We start from the raw sequence: 20,492 nt of genomic DNA, 5'->3' as shown, positions 1-20,492 counted from the left end.
CATACAGTATTTAAAGTGTAACTTACCCCAAAACACATTTTTTCAGCTTTTAACCCATATATATATGACTTTGGGGGTGATGTGTGAAGAATTCTGGTCAAAATTTCCACATTTGAGACCAAACTGTTGCCATTGTACCATTTGTGTCATTTTCAGCAGCATAAGTTCCCTCTATGGGTTAAAACCTGCTTTTTTTTGTGCCCTCAAATGAATAGGAGATTTGGTACATCGTGACGTCACGGTGGTATTTGAGCATGCCCCACTCATGTGAATCCCCCCCTCCCCCCCTGCAGGTGATTATTACTGTAGCTCACGTGGCATGAGCCCTTTAAGATCAATGCATCCATGGGCAATCGCCTACTGTGGCTAATATTAGCCACTAGTTAGTTATGTTACATGGCAGTAAAACGCCACTGAATGACCAAATTGATATCACTTTTAACCATTTCGAGTAACACTGTTTCCATACGGGGATCACCAGTGTTAGTTTGTTGTTTATAACATGGCTATATTCATAACGTTTTCTATATCTATCTTAGGGATGTCACGATACCAAAATTATGAGTTCGATACCGATACCTGCCTAAGTATCTCGATACCGATACTGAAACGATACCACGGCAAAAACCGAAAACATCAGGAAACATGTGCCCAGTACTCTACTGAGCACATTTTCTCCCTTTCTATTTGTTTAGCAGAACTCTGCCAAGGTGTAGTGTATTGAGTCATTTCATTTTGTGTTCACTTAAGTACACTGCACTGCATGTGGGCTAATAATCCTGGGCTTCTAAATGTGTTTTCTTTTGGCACAAGGAATATTAACATGTTGTCCTGTGTATTAATGAATGTCATTATGTTTCTTATTTGCATGCACAATAAATAGGCTATTGAAATATATGCTATGGTGGTGGTTTATTATATGGTGTAATTTTTCATGTCAGGTGTGTTTTTGACAATAAATCACTATATCATTAATAATTGGATTATTGTAAATATTAGTATGGGGGACATGGATTGCTGCATGCCATGTAAGGGTTTAATGACACTCTATGGCCTTGATTTAATTATTTAGTACATATTTGAGTCAGGGCCATGGTGTTATTGGGGCTTTTGCATTATGCAGTGGTCTGATGTAGGCTACTTGAGTTTATAATTTCTTTGATATTTGCTTTATATTAGGGCTGTTGAAACGAATTTTGATATTCGAATATTATTCGAATTTAATAATTATGAACGAAATTCGATTATTATTATTTTTTTTAAACGAATATTTAATTTTTTTTTTTTTTTTTTTTTTTTTTTTTTTTTTTTTTTTTTTAAGAACACTAGAACAGTGACAAGTTCTGACAACATACTTGAAGAAAAGAGTGTTAACTGAAGTTGACTGTTGAAGCTGCTATACTGATGTAAACCTACCTGTAGCTCTTAAAATGTATGTTCATTCATTGTTAACTGAAGTTGACTGTTGAAGCTGCTATACTGAATGTAAACATGTAGCTCTTAAGTGCAATACGTGACTGATTTTTTTTTGTTCATGGCTCATTGTTGTTTTGGCAAAGTTTACTTATTTGTTTATTGATAAGGAGCTCAAACAAAGGCTGTGTCTTTTTTTATTATCAATTATTTTATCCAAAAAAACATTTTTTTTTTTTTTTTTTTTTTTTTTATTCAATTAAAAATTAATTAAAATATTCGAATATAATTCGAATATTAAAATGTATAAAGCACTGAAATTCGAATTTGATTATAGAGGGAGATTGACAGCCCTACTTTATATACACCGTCATGTCATGACTGTTCATCCTCTCTGTGCTCATACTACACAGCACATATCTATTGCCTTAATTGCCTCGTCAAACACCGTGCCGCGGAGCGAAATTGTTTACACGCGTTTGACTTATGAGGGCATGCATGTTGTCCTTCACATTCGCTAAAACGGTCGGTCTTTGAACCGAACTCTTTGAACAAGTCAGGATTGCATGTCGGAGAGAAATAGCCTGGTTCGATGTGTGTTGGATCCATTCACCTGTCGCTGGGTTTCCAACCAAAGGTATTGCAACTTTTAATCGAATTTTCAGAAAGTTGGCAAAAGAAAATGCGGTAGCCTATTATCCACATAATGTTCCACCCACTACCATTATGCCTAATATCAGGAATGTTGAAGAGGAGGGGCAATTAATTGACGTGATTAAAAGATCTCCAGACGCCGCCAGGCAAACCCTCGAACGAGGGAAATGAACCCCGTTCTCTGATGTGAAAACATCCTAGCCTGATATTCAGACTGAAGTGGAGGGAATCATGATGGCTTGGTGACAGAGAGCACACTGATGTCTGCCTCTGCGGAGCAGCTGCTAACGTTACACGTGTGTGCATTTGTCTCGCTATGAAAAACATCACATAGCCGTTCATGATTATACAGAGGTACGTAAAATGTATTACCAGACGGCACTCTTCAATTCGGCATATATATAATCCACGGAGAGGTTACAGTAAGTGAATAAAATGTCAATTCTGGATGTGAGTCATCTATTATCCCGCTCTCTTGCTCGTTAAAAGTGCATGTTTTTGAATGCAGTTTGGTTAAATGTTCACTCATCCGCTCGTTGCGGCTCCCAGACGTTTGGTGAGCGGCGCCAACAGCGCCGGTCGCACACTGACACAACTCATGACATTTTAAAAAGTATCGGTACTAAATTAACGTGGTATAGTACCGTTTTTAACGACAGGGTAGCGCGGTACCATTGTGGTACCGGTATACCGTGCATCCCTAATCTATCTCCGATACACTGAAAATACTGGAAGAACTGTCAATGATTTGATTCGACAGTTCTGGGCACTGGCGTTGGCCAATCCTGGCGTGTTCCACCCCCAAATCGATTGTGTTCTGGCGCAAAGCGAGTGGGTTTCAGGACGAAACAGTCTCGAGCCAACTACGTTATTTTAGAGCAGCGCAGTAAATACAATATTCCTGGAATGCGAGTTAACTAAACAGTTACATGTCCTCTGCATTCTACATCAAATGAAGACATTACCGTTTGTTTTATTTTGTATGTAACATACTTATTGGCCAAGTTATGTTAGTTTATGGGGGAGGAATTCTGCCAGCTAAAGAAGGGAGTATAAGCTGCCATCTTGTTTTCAAATCAAGTAGAATACCGTTTTGCAAGAAATCTGGGGGGGGGGGGGGGGGGATCAGTCCCCCTTTAAAGTGACAGTGAAAAACGGTGACGAAATTGACCATCAAAAAGTGGTCGGCTGGAAATTGTTTAATGAACGGCTAATTAGCTGGTGGCCGGCGCTTATGGAAAACACTTATATTATATATTATGTTATATTCAACCCGCAGCGCAGTCCCACACAGCACGCACGGAGTTTACAAAATTATAGAACATGTATGAGCTGATTGTTTCGCTGGGTGTGTTAATCATTCTGAAATGTCACAGAGCACATCTGAGCTGTGTGCTTAGACGAGTAGACAGGAGCACCAGAGGGGTGGGGTGGTCAGTGCACTCACTTCACTGTGCCACTGTCTGTGGCTGCAGCAGGTGTTCAGCTGTGTGTGCTTCGCTACGGAATGCGTTTGATCAGACATCGGGTAGATAAAATCGACATTAACCATGTGGTTATTTCCAAATCTGATGGTGGCTTGTAGCCTACTCAGGCTCCACAACAAGGAGATATGCTCCCGTTAGACCATTTTCTGTGACGAGCTGGGAAATCCTCTCTGCCCTGACGGCATCACAACAACGGCATTTGTTGCTGCTAGCAAACCAGGTAATGCGAAACTGCTTTTCATCCGCCCCGTTCACGTACTACTTGTGCTTTATGCACACGTCGTTAAGCATCAAACTGGTATGTCTATGTTTTGCTAGTTAACTTTGCATATCTTGCACTGCACAGTCGTTTCGTCGTGTTTGTCAAAATCCATCCAAACATTGCTCTGATGCGGTGTAATGGTGCCTAGCTGTATCATGTACAATCTGTATCGTGTATATCTGATCCACGTGGGGGGTGGGGCGAGTACCCGAATATAGGGCTGGGCGATATATCGAATATACTCGATGTATCGCGGCTTGTGCCACGTGAGATGTAGACTGTAGAGAGCTCTGTCACACTCAGGAAGGGAGGGGGAATCACATGGATACGTCACCCGTCCCCACCAACCAACCCAAGCAGCTGGCGAAACATGGCCGCCTCCAGTGTGGCTGTTGACAGTTTCAAATTATAACAAAACAACCACTATTGCAATTTGCAATACATGTCCTGCAAGGTTTCTGAGATTAGGGGAAAGTCTGAGCTGGCGTTATGCTAAACCAAACGTGGGGAGGAGGCAGCGAATTTGTTTGGCGTTAACGTTATCTGTTGTGGTCGGGGCTAACGTTAGCTAGCTGGTTGTGGCTACCTAGTTGCAGGCAGCGCTCCACAAGCTTGTTGTGTCCAAAATCCCCGCATTTAAAGCACTTCATACTCCCAGAGCTTAAATTGAGCATTTATGAGAGATTTCAAAATATCGAGATATATATTGTGTATCGCGATATAGCCAAAAAATATCGAGATATTCTTTAGAGGCCAGCCCTAGCCTGCACTGGACCATAAACCCATCGTAACACCGGGAATTATGGCGCACCGCCACAACGGGATTTTGACCGCCACAACAAGATGTTGACAAAGTTTTTTTTTACCCCCTCTCAAAACTCCACATTTGCCCTCTGTCTCTCTCTCTCTTTCACAAACACACAGGACAGCAGAGTGATGATTGAGTGATATCAGGGGGGGCCAATCAGAGGCAGAGTAGAATGGGTTAGATGTCCTTTTCAAGACACGTGATGGATTAAATGCATCGTGATTCGTTGAGATGCACGTGAGGGAGGCGGCCGCCTCTCCTCGGAAAGTCCACAGCCAGGAAAATCACACATCCCAGCGAGAAGCGTTGGTACATCTGCTTCAAAAACACCTCGGCGCGTCGGCAGCGGTCGTCAGACTGCTTGGACAAAACAGCTTGGGAGTGTGTGAAGCACTGGGGAGCAGGGCTGCGTGTGTAACCAGGTTAATGACCACTAATATCAGCCAGCCACCGTTCACTAACGTTACACATCAAAGGGCATCAAAACAAGTCCACCTTTTGCTTGACTGCCTGGAACTCCGACTTAACCATAGCTCAAAATAAGAAACGGTTTGTTATTTTGTTTATTTAATTTTATTTATTTTAACTCATTCATGGCCAGTTTAGGACTGCCAATATTTAGCACAGGCCAAAGATTTTCATAATTGTTGGTCATCTTTCAAGACCCACAGTAAATTATCTATTAGCACCAAAGTGATTTGCAATACCTCAAAATGAAGATGTACGTCTCTGGGTTCACCAGGGAAAAAAAAGTGAGCTTTTAGCATGTTCTGTACTCTACTTATAGCCATTTATATACACCCTGTTTTCACCCAAAAGGTCTCCCTGAGAAGATAAACAGGAGAAAAGGCAATTTTTGTAAAGGGCACAATCTCAGGCAGAACTCGCTCTCAATTCTTTTATTTTGAACTGTATTGACATCAGACATGTAAATATTATTCATTATGACACAAATGACAAAAAAAAAAAAAAAAAAGAATATATATATATATATATATATATATATATATACACATGAAGTGCTTTTTTTTACATTCAACAATACAGTTAACTCAGTGTGAGTGAGTGTGCAGACAGACACACAGACAGACAGACAGACAGACAGACACACCGACAGACAGACAGACAGACACACACACACACACACACACACGATCCCCCTTTTATCTTGGTTGTGTGCGTTACGTTGTTTCCGGGTCTGAGTACTGCTGGCGTCTGCTGCTGTGACTGCAGCTTCTGCCTTGTTAGCTGTTCGTGTGTTTATTTTGTTTTGTTCTGGTCCACCCGTCCTCGTCCATGTCTCCCTGTCCTATCCTCCCTGCTATTTGATCGTTCCCGTTTTCCCCTCGGCTATTCAACACGTCCTCACCGCCCTCTGGATTACCCGTCAAACTGATCGATCATTTCCTCATTCCTCCGATGATCAAACACATCTCTGGATTACTTTCTCCCGTTTTCTCCCGGCTGGCACACAGGAAGGCGACCAGCTCGTGCAGCGCTGCCGAGGGGCGTTTCAATGGCGTTTCTCCTGTCTGCACAAGGAAGCGTTTATCGGTTTTCTGTTTTTCCTCCTGCTCAATTTCAAAACAACAGCTGCGGTATGTGTTTGTTCACGTGTTGTCGGCTTGTCTTAGATGCCAGGGACCTGATACAATGTCACAGGCTGGGGAAGTCTTTGAACTACGCGCTGTACTAATAAAAACAAAAACACGTCAAACACGTCTTTGGCGTGGATGGCTATTTCTGATAACACGTCAAAGACGTCTTTGGCGGTGAATGAGTTAAAAGAGAATTGCACACTTTCTTTTACCTCATTTTCTATGGTTTTTGTATTATTCTTTTCTGTGCATCAAACTTGAAAAAAAAAGTAACTGCTTTCAACTGCTACACTTGTTGCCCAGTCTGTTTATATAGTGTTGGGTTTATGTTTTGTTTTTATTTAATTTAATTTACGGTAGTTTAAAGGAGAATTGCACACTTTCTTGTACCCCATTTTCTAAGCTTTTTGTATTTATTTTAATGAAAAAGTACATGCTGTAATGTAAATATGTTGGAGTCATATACACCGTGTGAGTGCACTTACTACACAGGCATAAAAACCTGTTTCTGCAGCTGACTAAAAGAGCCTGGAGCAGTGAGTTACTACTTCTTTAATTCAATGTTGATAAGCATCAAAGAAAATGGTTAATGTTCAGCTTGTGTTAATGTCAGGTCATTTAGAGCTATTGAAAAGTTGTTCCTGTAGTGACGTACAGTACTAGTGAACACAGGTTTCGGCTGACTGAGCCACAGGCTCATGGAGACTTAAACCCTTTTCCCACATGCGCTTTGTACCGCAAAATGACCGATACGTGGTCTAATGCCTGCATGTGAGAAAGGCGGCGTGCCGGTATAAGCGCGACCCCGTCGTCCCCGACATTTCACCAGTTTCGACCCAGTCAGAAGAGCGGTATGCTCTTAAGGAGACGCAAGTGGAAACGGTTCCAGTCATTTTCCGCGACAGCGGTCCTTCAATCATGGGCGAAGTGTAGCCTACACACGTTGCTTAATGTTCCAGCGGGCATAATCTAATCATTCGCGCACATTAAAGCAAACTGGCGAAATGATCTTGTGATAGCCTAATAAGAGCAGTATGTCAGCTTGCTGATTTCCGAAGGCAACCCCTGACACATCAAACAAAGCCAGTCTGTAAAAAGTGCTTCAACGCGACGCAGGTGAACGGATAAACATCGAACCAGCAACTATTTCTCTCAGACACGGATCCCAACTTCTTCAAAGTGCATCAACTAATCATTCGCGCACATCAAAGCAAACTACTTCCACATTTCGCTTGTGCATTTGCTGTGTCATTCGCTGTGTCTGTCCGTGGCTGCTGCTCTCGAGCAGAGAGGGGAGGGGGAAATCGGCTGTGTTGATTACGCTGGCGGCTTGACGCTGCTCTTAAGTCAAACGAGTGTGATTTATTGTGTGACAACTGACAAGCGAACTTATTTCGAGTTTTGCAGACCCCCCAAATAAGCTCCCCCCGCCCCCCCCCAACATACAGGAAAATTCGCTGATAGATTCCCACATGCGCGAGCCGAAGTGTGAAGGGAAATGTCCGATATTGACTTACAGGTAATTTTCCGGTACGCATGTGGGAAAAGGGCTTTAGGGTATCAGGGGGACACAGAGGTCATGTTCCGGCCTAGTTTTCGGTCTTGTGATTTGAGAGATCTGATGTCTTATTTTGTGCTAATAAATGACACACACGATGGTGTAGTCAAAGAGAGAAGTTATTCATCTAATCATTCCTGCTTCATCAAAATTCTATTTCTGATCAATTCCAGGATTTAGCTGGTTTAGTGATATGAGATAACAGAAGAATGTACCTGTAGGAGAACCAAACGTTGTGTTTATGCCTACAAAATGTTACTTTTTTGAGTTCTCCCCTGGAAGTGATTTTGGTATAGATGGGCCATTGTATTTAAACAAGCAGTATTCTACTGAGTGACCTGTATTCAGAATATACCTATAGGGAGAAATTTAGTTTGTCATTGTAAAGAGGTTACATGATGTAACCTAGCTAGCTAGGCTACTGTAGTCACCTTTTGAAAGTAGGACTCAGCTCACCGGCCGCGGCTTCCAGGCTTATAAACTCGTGACAAAAACCTCATCTGTCCTGATGGTCGAGTTCCATCCAGCTGCTCTCAGTCCGACGCGTGGATATTATTACTGTTATTTACCACGAGATGTGTGTGAATTGATTCAGGTGGGTGTTAGCAGCTAAAGGCTACTAGCTGAGTCCATGCTGACTGCTGCTACTTCATAGTTCATAATGTTATAAACGCATAAAACGACTTGAATTCACTTAAACACGTGTAATAATCGATAAAAATTCCACATGATGGAATTCATTCCTCAACGATCAATTATCGATTATCGATTATTGATGAACATCACTGGAAACACTGCACGGGTATGTCTGTGCAGCCTCCACTGCTCACACAGGGACGGGCATTCCGCTAGTATAATAAAGTTGACATTGGTTGTGTGCGTGTCCGTGTATCTTTAATGCACGCTCCCACACCCCAGGTCGCATTGGGCTGAAACTTTGCATGGCGGCGGGCAGGGCCCGAAATTAACTTTTTGACCCACCGGCCAGTGGCAGGTAGATGGAAAAAATCTACCCGCCAAGCATATTTCTTACCGGCCCAAAAAAACCACACATTTTTGTGTCACATATATCCATATATATACATTTTTTTCAGTACATTTCAAGTAGATAAGGTATTACGTTGAAGAATACACACTTAAATAAGAGGCCAGAGTAAAATTTGAAGCAAATTATTTTAATATATTGATTGATGATTGATTACCGTAAATTCCGGACTATAAGGCGCACCGGTCTATAAGACGCACCTTCAAAGGTGACTATTTTTTTCTTCTATAAGCCGCACCGGTCTATAAGCCGCGGGTGTTTTGATGTTTAATTACCATATGTAAGGCTTCGTGCACAGAGGGGATTGTCGGGAAAGAGATGGCTGTTTGGGGAAGCTCCCATTTATTAACATTTCAACAAAACAAAAGTCAGGTCACTAATCCCCAGACAAAATCACACATTGTGAGATGCTTAAAAATCACCATCGGCGGGAGCTGCTGTGCAGCCAAGAACACAAGTGAAATTCGTTCTCTCGTGACCTGTGGTTCTCAACGTGATGGACGATTCACCTTTCTTGTTAACAGTCCTAGTGAGAGGCAGGTCGAACGTCAAAGGCACTTCATCCATATTTATGATCTGCTCCGGTCCGATGGAATATTCCTTGATCTTTCTTTGTGTGAATTCGCCGAAGTTTTTAATTTTCTCCTGGTAGTCGGGAGGGAGTTGCTGACACAGTCGTCCGCGCCCTGACGGACAGTCCCTTTCGTCTCGGGGTTGTGCATGATCCTTTGCTGCTGCTGCTGTTGTTGTTCCTGTCTCGCTACTGTCTCAGACATGGCTTTCAGGCTCAATCGCCGCCATCGTCGTAACACAGCCAGTTCTCCATCTTTTGAAGCATGATGTTAGATTACAACGAGCTAGTTGTGTGGCTTAGCCTTCCAAAATGTTGCTGTTAGTTTTTTAGAATGTAATACATAGAATTGGGAATGTTACATTCAATTTCATTCAGACTGTCTTTCAAGCTCAATCGCTGCCTTTTTCCCCCCGGAGCGAGGGAGGAGGGAGGGTGTTTTACCGTAGTGGCTGAGAGAGAGTAGTGGCACAGTGCTCCAATCAGGTCGCGAGGCACATTTTTTGCAACATCATCCAATCAGGGTCTCGCTCTCATAATGTCTGTCTTGCTCTCGTTCTGCCTCATACCAACATCCATAGATTTTGGAGGTTCCCGAGTGGCCGTTTGCTGGAAAAATCCATAGATAAGACGCACCGTTATTTAAGCCGCAGGGGGCAAAAAAGGCCAAAAAACGGGAAAAAAGCCGCGGCTTATAGTCCGGAATTTACAATCAATACATGTCAAGTCAATCTTATCAATACATGTCAAGGCAATCTTGAGCTAAATTGTAACCTAATGTTAAACATCAGACTCCTCACTCTCTACCCTCTTTGCAGGATTTAACAGAACAGAAGTCAATTTGAAGGTTTTGTAAACATAACTCCTCAGACTCCTCACCCTCTCTCTACTTCTCCTCCGCTCTGTTCATGGTCACGAACGGCTTCCAACTTCATTGATTTACTACCGATGACAAACGTGTTGTTTCTATTTTTCTTTTTGGCATACTTGCGGCACAGGGAACAACTCCATCACTGCAGCCCCAGCATCATACTGTAGCCAGTCTCTTGAAACACCGCTATCGCCAAACTTCCACTCCTCTCGAAACTTTATTTTGTTAGGTGGTCCCGCTCTCGCTGCTGCTTCATCCTTTTCGTCGGAGAAAGCCGCGGTGGGTTTTCTTTTTAGCGGCCGGCTTACTCCCTCGATATGGTTCCACATTGTAACCCATTTAACGTTATATTAAGCTAACGTTAGCTTAGCCCTAGCAGGCGGACCGGCGTAACGTTAGCTCCCTGCAGTGCAAGCAGGCGCTGCAGAATGCAGATGGCCACGGCCAGTCAGCACAGAAGAGTAGCGGATGTGACGTTCGTAAACAAGCCAAAAATGAGGCCGGAGATGACGCAAGGAGAGATTGGGGGCTGCAATAAAGGCCACTGTCATAAGACCAAAACACACCGCAGTTTTCATTATTTTACATGACTATTTTGTTACCCGCCACATGGCGGACAGCCCTTTTATGTCACTCGCCAAAGCTAAAATATGCCCGCCATTGGTGGGTGGCGGGCTCTAATTTCGGGCCCTGCACACGCACACACACACACACATCAAGTGAGAGAGAGGGGACTGGCTGAGCACGACGCGGAGGGCCCCTCCACTCGCTCTTTCCCCTCCCGGAGGGAGCGAGTGAGAGAGACGAGAAAGAGAGCGTGTCACAGCGCAGACAGGTACACACACACACACACACACCGAGAGAGAGAGAGATAGAAAGAGTGTGTCACGCAGACAGGCACAGTAGCAGCAGCTGAGTGGAGCTGAGCTCGTTATCTGCCTGCAGTAACCTGGCGACTAGAGGTCGACCGATATTGCTTTTTCAATGGCCGATGCCGATGCCGATCTTTAGAGAGCAGGGCGGCCGATGGCCGATATATAATGCCGATTCTTATTATTTTTTTCATTCGATAAAATACGATTAAAATAAACTCCTCAAAAAAAGTTTGGAAACGTTATTTTGCTCGATTATTTCTCCCCTTTAATAATACCAATTGGTATTGTATTTTATATAGTTGGAAAGCCTGATTAGTCACCTTTACAACGGGGTACAACTTGTAAGGATTGTGCATTCGTGGAATGAGAAACACACAGCTAAACGTGTGGGTAGCGCCCCCAAAAAATGTGCAATATTCTTCTGTTGGTTTTTTTTTTTTTTGAAATCTAGTAGCCTAGATTTCCATTATCCATTCATGCACATTGAAAATCGAATATAACATTATACTGTAGGCCTACATCTAATATAAGATGTTATCTTAGCCAGTACAGTAACATGTTTTTGATTATTCTTTTTATTAAATAGAAAAATACATTGGGTTATGCGGTATAGATTTCAGTAGTGACTGGTAGGCTATAGCGAGAGAGCAGTATGTCAGAGAACTCATTCATGCACTGTTCTATACATTAACAATAATAATAATAATAATAATGTAACTGTTAGATTTGCTGTCATTTGATGGGAGAAGTGTGTTTGCAGAAGATGGTGGTGACTGAGGAAACGTAACGTTACAGTAGGCTCATGGGTGCATGAGAAGACTCACATTCAGGGGCGGACTGCATAATCGGGCACGTCGGGCAAATGCCCGGTGGCCTGGCCTGGCCTGCCAAAAAAAAAAAAAAATTTTTTTTTGCAGGCCGATGCCGATTAATTAAAAATGCCAATAATCGGCCCCAATTAATCGGCCGGCCGATTAATCGGTCGACCTCTACTGGCGACACCCGACCCAAAACTCACTGACAACGACTTACTACAGCTACTGACTAAATGACTAACTATATACTAAAAACTAACTAGTGATTAACCTACCAACTGACCGACCGACTAACTGGCTGACTGATTGACTTTGACTAGCGTCCGTACCTGACCTGACTAGCTGTCCTGAAATGCGACTGATTTGACCATGGAATTGACGAAGTGGGAGGGGAGAGGGAGACACGCACGCGGGAGCCACTCCCCACTGTGACGTAGCAGGCTCTGCCTTAACAAAATAAAAGCCTGTTATTTTCTTCTCAAAAAGGAAGGTGTTTTTCTCCAATTTTTTTCAATTTCTTTTTCAATTTTTTTTGATCCTGCATTAACTTTTCAAATGGACATAGGGACAAGGTTAATTATACATTTAGCAAAGGAATTACCCTGCTCCATGCTCTTTAAGCCCTAGTTACACTTTGCGGATCCACGAGTCCGCCACGGTCCACGTGACGGGAATTTCGTCATCAGGGGTTGTGGGCGCAGGCTCTTTGCATACCTCAAATCTTTTGTGTCCGCACGGTCTAGAAAACAAAAACAGATACTTGAAGAGAGGTGTTTTGCACCTCGCTGAAGTTAGTTTTAGATATTCAACGGGTTAATTGGTTATATTCTTCATTGCAGTGCCTGATTACCCGCTGTACATCTACTGTATATAACATTTTGTATGTGGGCGATGTTTGTATGTTTCAATTCAGTGTCCGGCCAAATGTGATCGGGCTGAAACTTTCAGGGGATGTAAAGGGGGGTGACCTGACAGAGCCGGATTTTTTAAATTAAGATAATTCGCTAATGATGTGATGTCATCAGTGATGAGGTCAAAAGCGATGTCATAAGGGCGCGCACACACACACACACGCGTTGAGACTAGCGTGGTTATAACTGCGGCCCGCACATCTCTAGTGTGGATTGACCTTTTGTGCTACTGGCCACATAAATTAATCCAGAAATATGTTTAGGCCTGCACCTCTAAGGATTTGACAGAAGTTAAGTTATCCTTTATTTATCCCCATGGGGAAATTCATCCCATGCATTTGACCCATCCTCTACTAGGAACCTTCCTAGAACTAGGAGCAGTGGGCAGCCACAGTCCAGTGCCCGGGGACCAACTCCAAGTTCTTCTGCCATTGCCTTGGTCAGGGGCACTGACAGGAGTATTAACCCTAACATACATGTCTTTGTTGGTGGGAGGAACCCGGTGAAATGCGGAGAACATGCAAACTCCACACAAAGTACCTGGGACGGACCAGGGTTCGAACCCGGGACCTTCTTGCTGTGAGGCAACAGTGCTAACCACTGAGCCACTGTGCCATCTGAATGAAGCATTTGGAACAGAGTCAGGGAGTGAAATGGTTTATATTTAATCGTGTATGCTCAGTGTGTTGCTCGGTAAGGTGGGATTGATATCAAGTCGGTGGTTTGGACAGCTTCATTCATCATAAATAGAAGCATAACTGGTACAGCTAATATGTGTGTACTTATTCCGTGGCTAATGCTCTAGTCTAGACAGAGATTTGTGGTTATTAGCCCACGCTACAAGAAAGAGTGTTCATGTGCACGTCTGTAAACATATGGAAAATGAATTGGTTAATATGACTATTTGGTCTGATGGGTCAGAAGTCGTTATTATTCAGTTATTGCATGATGAATTCGCAGCATTTCTTCACAAACTTGGAATCAACCTTATCTTCAGTCCATAATATAGAAGACTACACGTTTTGTTGTTGTAAAGGCAGTCATGTCACAGCCTATACTGTGATATTTGTTGAAGTTCAACTTAAATCTACAGGTTGGTAGAACCAAATGTTCACTTTTCCTTGCCAATATAAGCACATCTCTTCTTACCCAAACCGAAATTCTACAACCAAAACACAGAAATGAGGGCTGTGAAGGGGGAAAATATGAGAAATGTCTGCAGAAATCCTCGCAATCTGTTCTCAACGGTTGTTTCCTCCTCTTTTCCAGGAACACCATCTCCAGCGGGCCATCTCTGCACAGCAGGTATATGGTGAGAAGCGGGACAACATGGTCATCCCCGTCCCCGAGGCAGAGAGTAACATCGCGTACTACGAGTCCCTCTACCCCGGGGACTTCAAGATGCCAAAGCAGCTTATTCACATACAGCGTGAGTAGCAGCCGGTCGCTTCAGGATTATCCTCCAAGCTGTGTTATTGGCCTGTGTGCACGTGGTTTTGTTGTTGTTGCCATTTAGATGCACTAATCGAGGCATGTTGGTGGCTTTTTAGGCTGCTGGTTAAAAGAGATGTGCTTGTTTGGGTTTTAATACTGAAGACAGTCGAGCGCACAGACTTAAGTGCGTGTGTGTGTGAGAGAAAGTGAGGCAAGTGGAAGTGAATGTGGCGGCTCCCGGGGTGCCTGAGAGCAGCTGTGTGACCTCAGAGGTGTCCTGCTGTCTGAAAGCCTTTGAGCAAACTCAATGGGTGATACAGGTTGGGGAGAGTAAGGGAGAGTAGAGGGCGAGGCAGTCTATTTGGATCAAGCCCCCAGGAATAGCGCTGGGCTGTGAAGCCATTTGAACATGGTGGCGAAGCTCTGTATTGCAAGTCGAAATTGTTGAAATAAGTTAATTGTGCTGCTGTCTTTAGTAGCCAGTAGCCACAGCTTTCAGAGAGACTTGACAGCGGGGAGAAGGGTCGAGGAAGCAGCACGCGTACGTGAGAGAGAGCCGCCGTACCGTAATTACCCTAGTTAATTGGTTCCCAAACTGTGTCCGGGGGCTCTGCCTGGTGGTCCGCCAGATAATTGATTGCTTTTTTTTTACACAGACAACAGTGCCGGGGTGCGCAGCCAGTTTTCATTCGGTGCCCATGTTAACTGATCTGACTGTCCGCACTGCCCGCGCGCTCGCGCTCTGCTGCGCTTTAGTTCGACGTCTGTTCTATTTTTTAGGCGACTGCGAGCGAAAGAGACAGCGGGAGCAGGGGGAAAGAGAGAGAGGTGGGAGTGACGTTGCTATCTGAAGTGTTGTTTCAGGTGGTCATCTGGCACAACAGAGCTACAGAGGGACAGAGAGAGAGACTATAGACCTACCTACACAACAACGTTGTTAACAAACACACTCTGTCCTACTGTGGTCAGTCATTCAGTGTTTACCCCAATCCCAAGACATGGACATGCCATGAACAGTTGTCATGAACACATTACGTTATACATGAGGTTATAAACTCATGATAAAAATTAGTTAGATATGTGAAAACAAAAGATGAAGACGAGCAAGTCGCTGATGCCCGGTGCGGGAAAATGCGCTCCTTGTGTGGACAGCCAGGCACCCACTCGTGAGGAAAGTGCGCTTCGCTTAGGCGTCCTGTCTGTCCATAGCGTAAGTGATGGTAACTAAATTGGCACGACTGCACATACTTCAGAAAATAGCCTATGTATGTTCAGCTGCCTGCAGCCCAACTCTCAACTAGGGCTGCACGATATATCGTTTACACATCGTCATCGCAATGTGCGCATGCGCGATAGTCACATCGCAGGACGTGCGATGTCAAAAACAAATTAACTCGTCATGTTGCTTGATAAACTCTCACTTTAGGGGTAGCCTACTGAGTGAAATGAGGTTCTCTCAAAGGAGAGAGACGCCCCGCTACTGTACTCACTCATTTAGTGCTTAGCTTCAACACAACAAACATGCACAGAGACCTAAATTGAATTATTTTTGCTTATGTTGCGTTGCTGACAGTAGCCCGTCTGTAAACGATGTGATTGCGGAGGCGGACTTGTCCACAGTTTGCAGCGCACTCGCATACAGCAGGCTGGCTGCTGTAACTCAACATGTCCGTGGAGTGGAGATAGGCTATTTACTCTTGAAACACCAAAAAGCAAGACCGCAACTTATAATGACACGAAGGCTAAAGTGATTACTGAGAAGTTGTCCGTGTATCACTGCGGCTGTCTCTCCCCTTCAGTCTCTGATATTGCATCACATGATAGCAGTAACGTTACGGTAGAGTTAATCATAGACATAGCGACTTATTTACACAAAACATGTCAGTGAAAATAAAAAGAGAAGAGACATATCTGGGCAATTAAATGTATATTTATTACTTTTCACGAATGAATTGTTTGTCACCGGTCGGCTGCATGTGAATCCTCGTATCTCTGTACTGCAAGCCTTGCACTCAAAAACCGGAACTCCACAGATGCGGAGTGTACCACTTGGTCGTTTCTGGAGGGGGTTTCCGGGGGGTCAGACCAAGTGTGTAAAGTGGCAGGGGTGTTTCATTGTTGATTTATTGAAACGTTAGAAGAACGAAAGAAGTTGAAAGCAGTGATTATAATCAATGAAATCTAATGTTTTTCTGCAAATAGCATCATTGGGAGGTAGATTCTGGCACTCAATATTAGGGGTGGGCAATATATCAATTGTATATCAATATTGTGATATGAGACTATAATGGTCTTAGATGTTGGATATGGTAATATGGTGATACAGCATATTGTCTTTCCCTGGTTTTAAAGGCTGCATTACACTAAGTGAAGTGTAGGCTAGTGACATTTTAAAGTAGAATGTCATAACTCACTCACTTTTTCATGTATGTAGCCTAAGTCATGGAAATCCATTGGTCAAAATGTGTATGCACCCTGATAGATGACGCTCTGAGGCCTACAGTAGGTGACAGCCCAGTGGTTGAGAAACATTAAAATACCTAATATCCCCTCCAAAATCAGATGGACTCCTCTACAAAATCATCCCAATCATTCTAGAAGTATTATTTTCTTTAAAATAGAGCTATTCTGGTAATCTGGTGAAAATCTGTATTTTTTCATATCGCAATATATATCGCAGGGGTGGGGAATATCGCAATGTCAGTTTTTTCCAATATCGTGCAGCCCTACTCTCAACTATCTGTGCTGTCATTGATTACTGAACAACAATTCTGGCAATGCAGAATATCAAGGCTATTGTGCAGACTGCAGAGAGTAGGCTGAGACACTTCACAGTCAAAGCTTTTTGTATTTCTTATTGTTGTCACTAGAGATGTCCCGATACCGATACTGGTATCGTATCGGAGCCGATACTGGCCTATTTTGCTGTACTCGTACTCGCCCGATACTGACACGGCCGCGCGCCCGATACCACTTTACACCTACGGCATGCAATGTGACATTAACCTCAAAGTAGCAAGCCAGCGTCAGGCTCACACAGCTGTTAATGCATGCAGAGAAGCTTCACTATAACAGCCTGTTTGTTTGCATCTCTGCCTGAACGCTTTGTGAGGAGAAATAAAAAGCTATCAGGTCAGTAATCAGCTGATACAGGGCTACAGCCTGCACCGCATCGCTTGCCCATTCACTGTCTGACTGCATTAGCTCTGCAGTTAGCCGCGTAGCCTGCAACAAGCTAGAAAACGTTCTGTTCAACTTACAGGTTAACATTAGTTGAGCTCTTCTAGACAACACAGTGCTGTGGAACAAGCAAAGGCTTACCAGATCGTTGTAATACGTGCTACATGTCCCGTAATCCATACTGCCTTAAAGTTTAACGTTTTAAAAGTGGAACTAACGTTAATGTCCGTGAATTTAGCAACAATTGTCACAATTTCACTTACGGTTTATTGGTTTTGCCTTCAAAATAAAAGCATGATAAAGTTTGTTACAATAAACATTAAAGTAGTAATCTAACTACGAGACCCAACATAATGAACATAAAAACACGATGAACCTCTATTTTAATGTTTGAATGAAAATAGACCAGCAGAACAAATACAAAGGAGATGCACAGCTATGTGGTTTAAATGGTTGATTCATAGCATACTTCTTTATTTAATGGGAAACCTTATTTCCTTATTTAATGGGAAACTTTTGTTTCATAAGGCATCAAGAGAAGAGACTATCAAGTATAGGTGATACCCATTATGCAAAATTTGTGTGGTCTTGTGAAAACTAGGTACTTCTGCAGATAATATATACTAAAGAAAATGACTAAAACCCATTATCTTGAAAAGTTATCTTTTAATTAACCATAAGGCGTAACAAAAACACATTGTCGACCCCTAATTAAATACTCTGTATCGGTATTCTTCGGTATCGGCAAGTACCCAGATGTCAGTACTCGTACTTGGTCAGCAAAAAAGTGGTATCGGGACAACCCTAGTTGTCACCTCACCATACCATTGATGACTAATAAGTTTAACATATCAGCATGGATTTTATATCCCTTTCAGCATTTCCGCTAGAGAAGAAGGTGTCCGGGATGATTTCTGTTTACCCGTTTCTGCCTCGGCTTATTTGGGTGGGGTCAATTTACAGTTTTAAGATCAGTATTCTCCTTAGACCCCAAAGAAACCAGAAGGTTAATTATGGTTTATATATTTATTGTCAGAATTGAAAGGTGACAAAACACTAAATCTCCTGTTCCAGCACTCGCCCCACCATATTTTGACGTGACCCCCATGTTGTATTTGTTTTATGTAAACTTGTTTGGGCTAAAAACATTGTGCATGTTATTTACAATAGTTAGAAATGCATTTATGTAGCATCTGTTTGATTTTATGCACTAATTTGGAAACCTGTCTAATAGTGGCCACTAGGCGGCAGTATTGCTTAAGTTAACGTCAGAATGCCTACATATTCAGTAGAAGAGATTGAAAACCAGCGAATAAGAAACAACGATGAGAAAGGCAGATGAGAAATTGCAGATCAGGATTACCGCTGTAATGACTGAGAACAATCAGTAAAGACAATACATTTGACTTTAGACTCGTTTGTTTATTAAGTTGTAGAAGTTGTAGTTATTGTTGAGAAACAGAATACCCCATGTTGTTGTCTCTCCCACTTCTCTCTGAAAATACATAGAAAGACAATATAGAAAATATGTTAAAAACAACTCCGCAACAGTCACTGATGACATGAAGAAATAAAAGATGATCTAGAATATCTTAACATTACAAATAAGATAATATATTTTCTGGTGTTACTTGGTTATTTGAACACTGAACAGTAGCCTATTTTGCAATTTATACAGATTGGCTGCAACTGCGCTCACTGCTTTTCTTTCTTTTTCTATATCAATTTTAGCCAGCAATACAGGGAAATCATTCACAAGCTTTGCATACTAGAATGTATCGTATGCCCTTTATTAAAAATATGGACACCTGAATCGTCATTTGTCATTCATTGTCATCATTCAGAGTGTGCAACACGACACATTATACAGTAATCCATGTAACACTAGGCCTACTACATAGCTTACCGGTGGATAGGTGGAGCCGCCGGTGACCAAAACACTGCATTCGTGTCCAGTTGTTTAGGGCTGCTGCAACACTGTCTGTTGTGATGCACACCATGCCGGTCCTCGCTGAGTCCCCATGATGTGGTCCTGGGTCCGGCTAGTTCCAGGGAGGCTAGCGGTAGCATGCTAAGGTAAACTCATGCTCTTGTGCCACTGGTGGTGGTTCCCGTAATGCTGAGGACTGGCTGCTGACATATTTTGCACCTAACGCTGGTCTGTGCTTTGTCAGACAGACAACTGACTGATAAACTCAGTAAACTGATCCAGGGCAGTTTTTTGAGTACAACGACCCTCGGTTTCACTTGGACTGCTAATTTCCTCATTTAGCAGACTGCTAGGAGCTGGATATTGGAGAGCTACAATGTGCGGCCAGACTGCGTTGTTGTGACTGAGTGGGAGGAGGAGCCGAGATTGTGGAAGCACGCAGTTGTTTCTCTGCTGTGGGTTTGGCTGTTTATGTAGCACGCGCTTGTATCTCTGCTGTGGGATTGGTTAAAAAATGACTATCGAAATTACAGCTCATAATTTTATCATCGTTATCATGGAAGATTTTATCGTGAAATTTATCGAGATCGTTTTATCACCCAGCCCTATGTCAGACTTTGATTCATTATAACTGTCAAAGTCCAGCAATTACCGGATAACGGAAACTCAGATCCCTTTATCACAAGCATGTCTCCAAATACATACCGTAAATTCCGGACTATAAGACGCACCGGTGTATAAGCCGCGGGACCAAAATTGACTATTTTTTTCTTCTATAAGCCGCACCGGACTATAAGCCGCGGGTGTTTTGATGTTTAATTACCATATGAAAGGGTTCGTGCACAGAGAGGAATGTCGGGAAAGAGATCGCTGTTTGGGGAAGCTCCCATTTATTAACATTTCAACAAAACAAAACAAAAGTCAGGTCACTAATCCCCAGACAAAATCACACAACAATAGGCTACCGTATATGTGCAGCAAACCTGTAACCAGAGAAGTCAAGTCACTAATCCTCGTCTTCCTCTTCTTCCTGCGTACTGAAACCACCAAAGTCCTCATCTTCAGTGTCGGAAACGAACA

The 20,492-nt window shown here is 43.0% G+C and overlaps 1 protein-coding gene across 2 annotated transcripts in view; it reads left to right on the top strand.

Annotated features, from left to right (window-relative positions):
- The window catches only part of epc1a (enhancer of polycomb homolog 1 a), a 96,565-nt gene that overhangs the window by 36,033 nt on the left and 40,040 nt on the right, over window positions 1–20,492 (top strand). For both annotated transcript variants that reach the window (XM_083651549.1, XM_083651550.1), the window contains exon 2: window positions 14,138–14,297. In XM_083651549.1, the coding sequence (XP_083507675.1) occupies window positions 14,198–14,297 (100 nt within the window). In that variant the 5' untranslated portion in view covers window positions 14,138–14,197. The remainder of the gene's footprint in view (window positions 1–14,137; window positions 14,298–20,492) is intronic.

The sequence above is a fragment of the Poromitra crassiceps genome (assembly GCF_964638095.1).
Source record: "Poromitra crassiceps genome assembly, chromosome: 2".
Lineage (NCBI taxonomy): Eukaryota > Metazoa > Chordata > Actinopteri > Beryciformes > Melamphaidae > Poromitra > Poromitra crassiceps.
The sequence above is the reverse complement of the archived record's forward strand: the minus strand, read 5'-3'. Positions and strand labels throughout refer to the sequence as shown.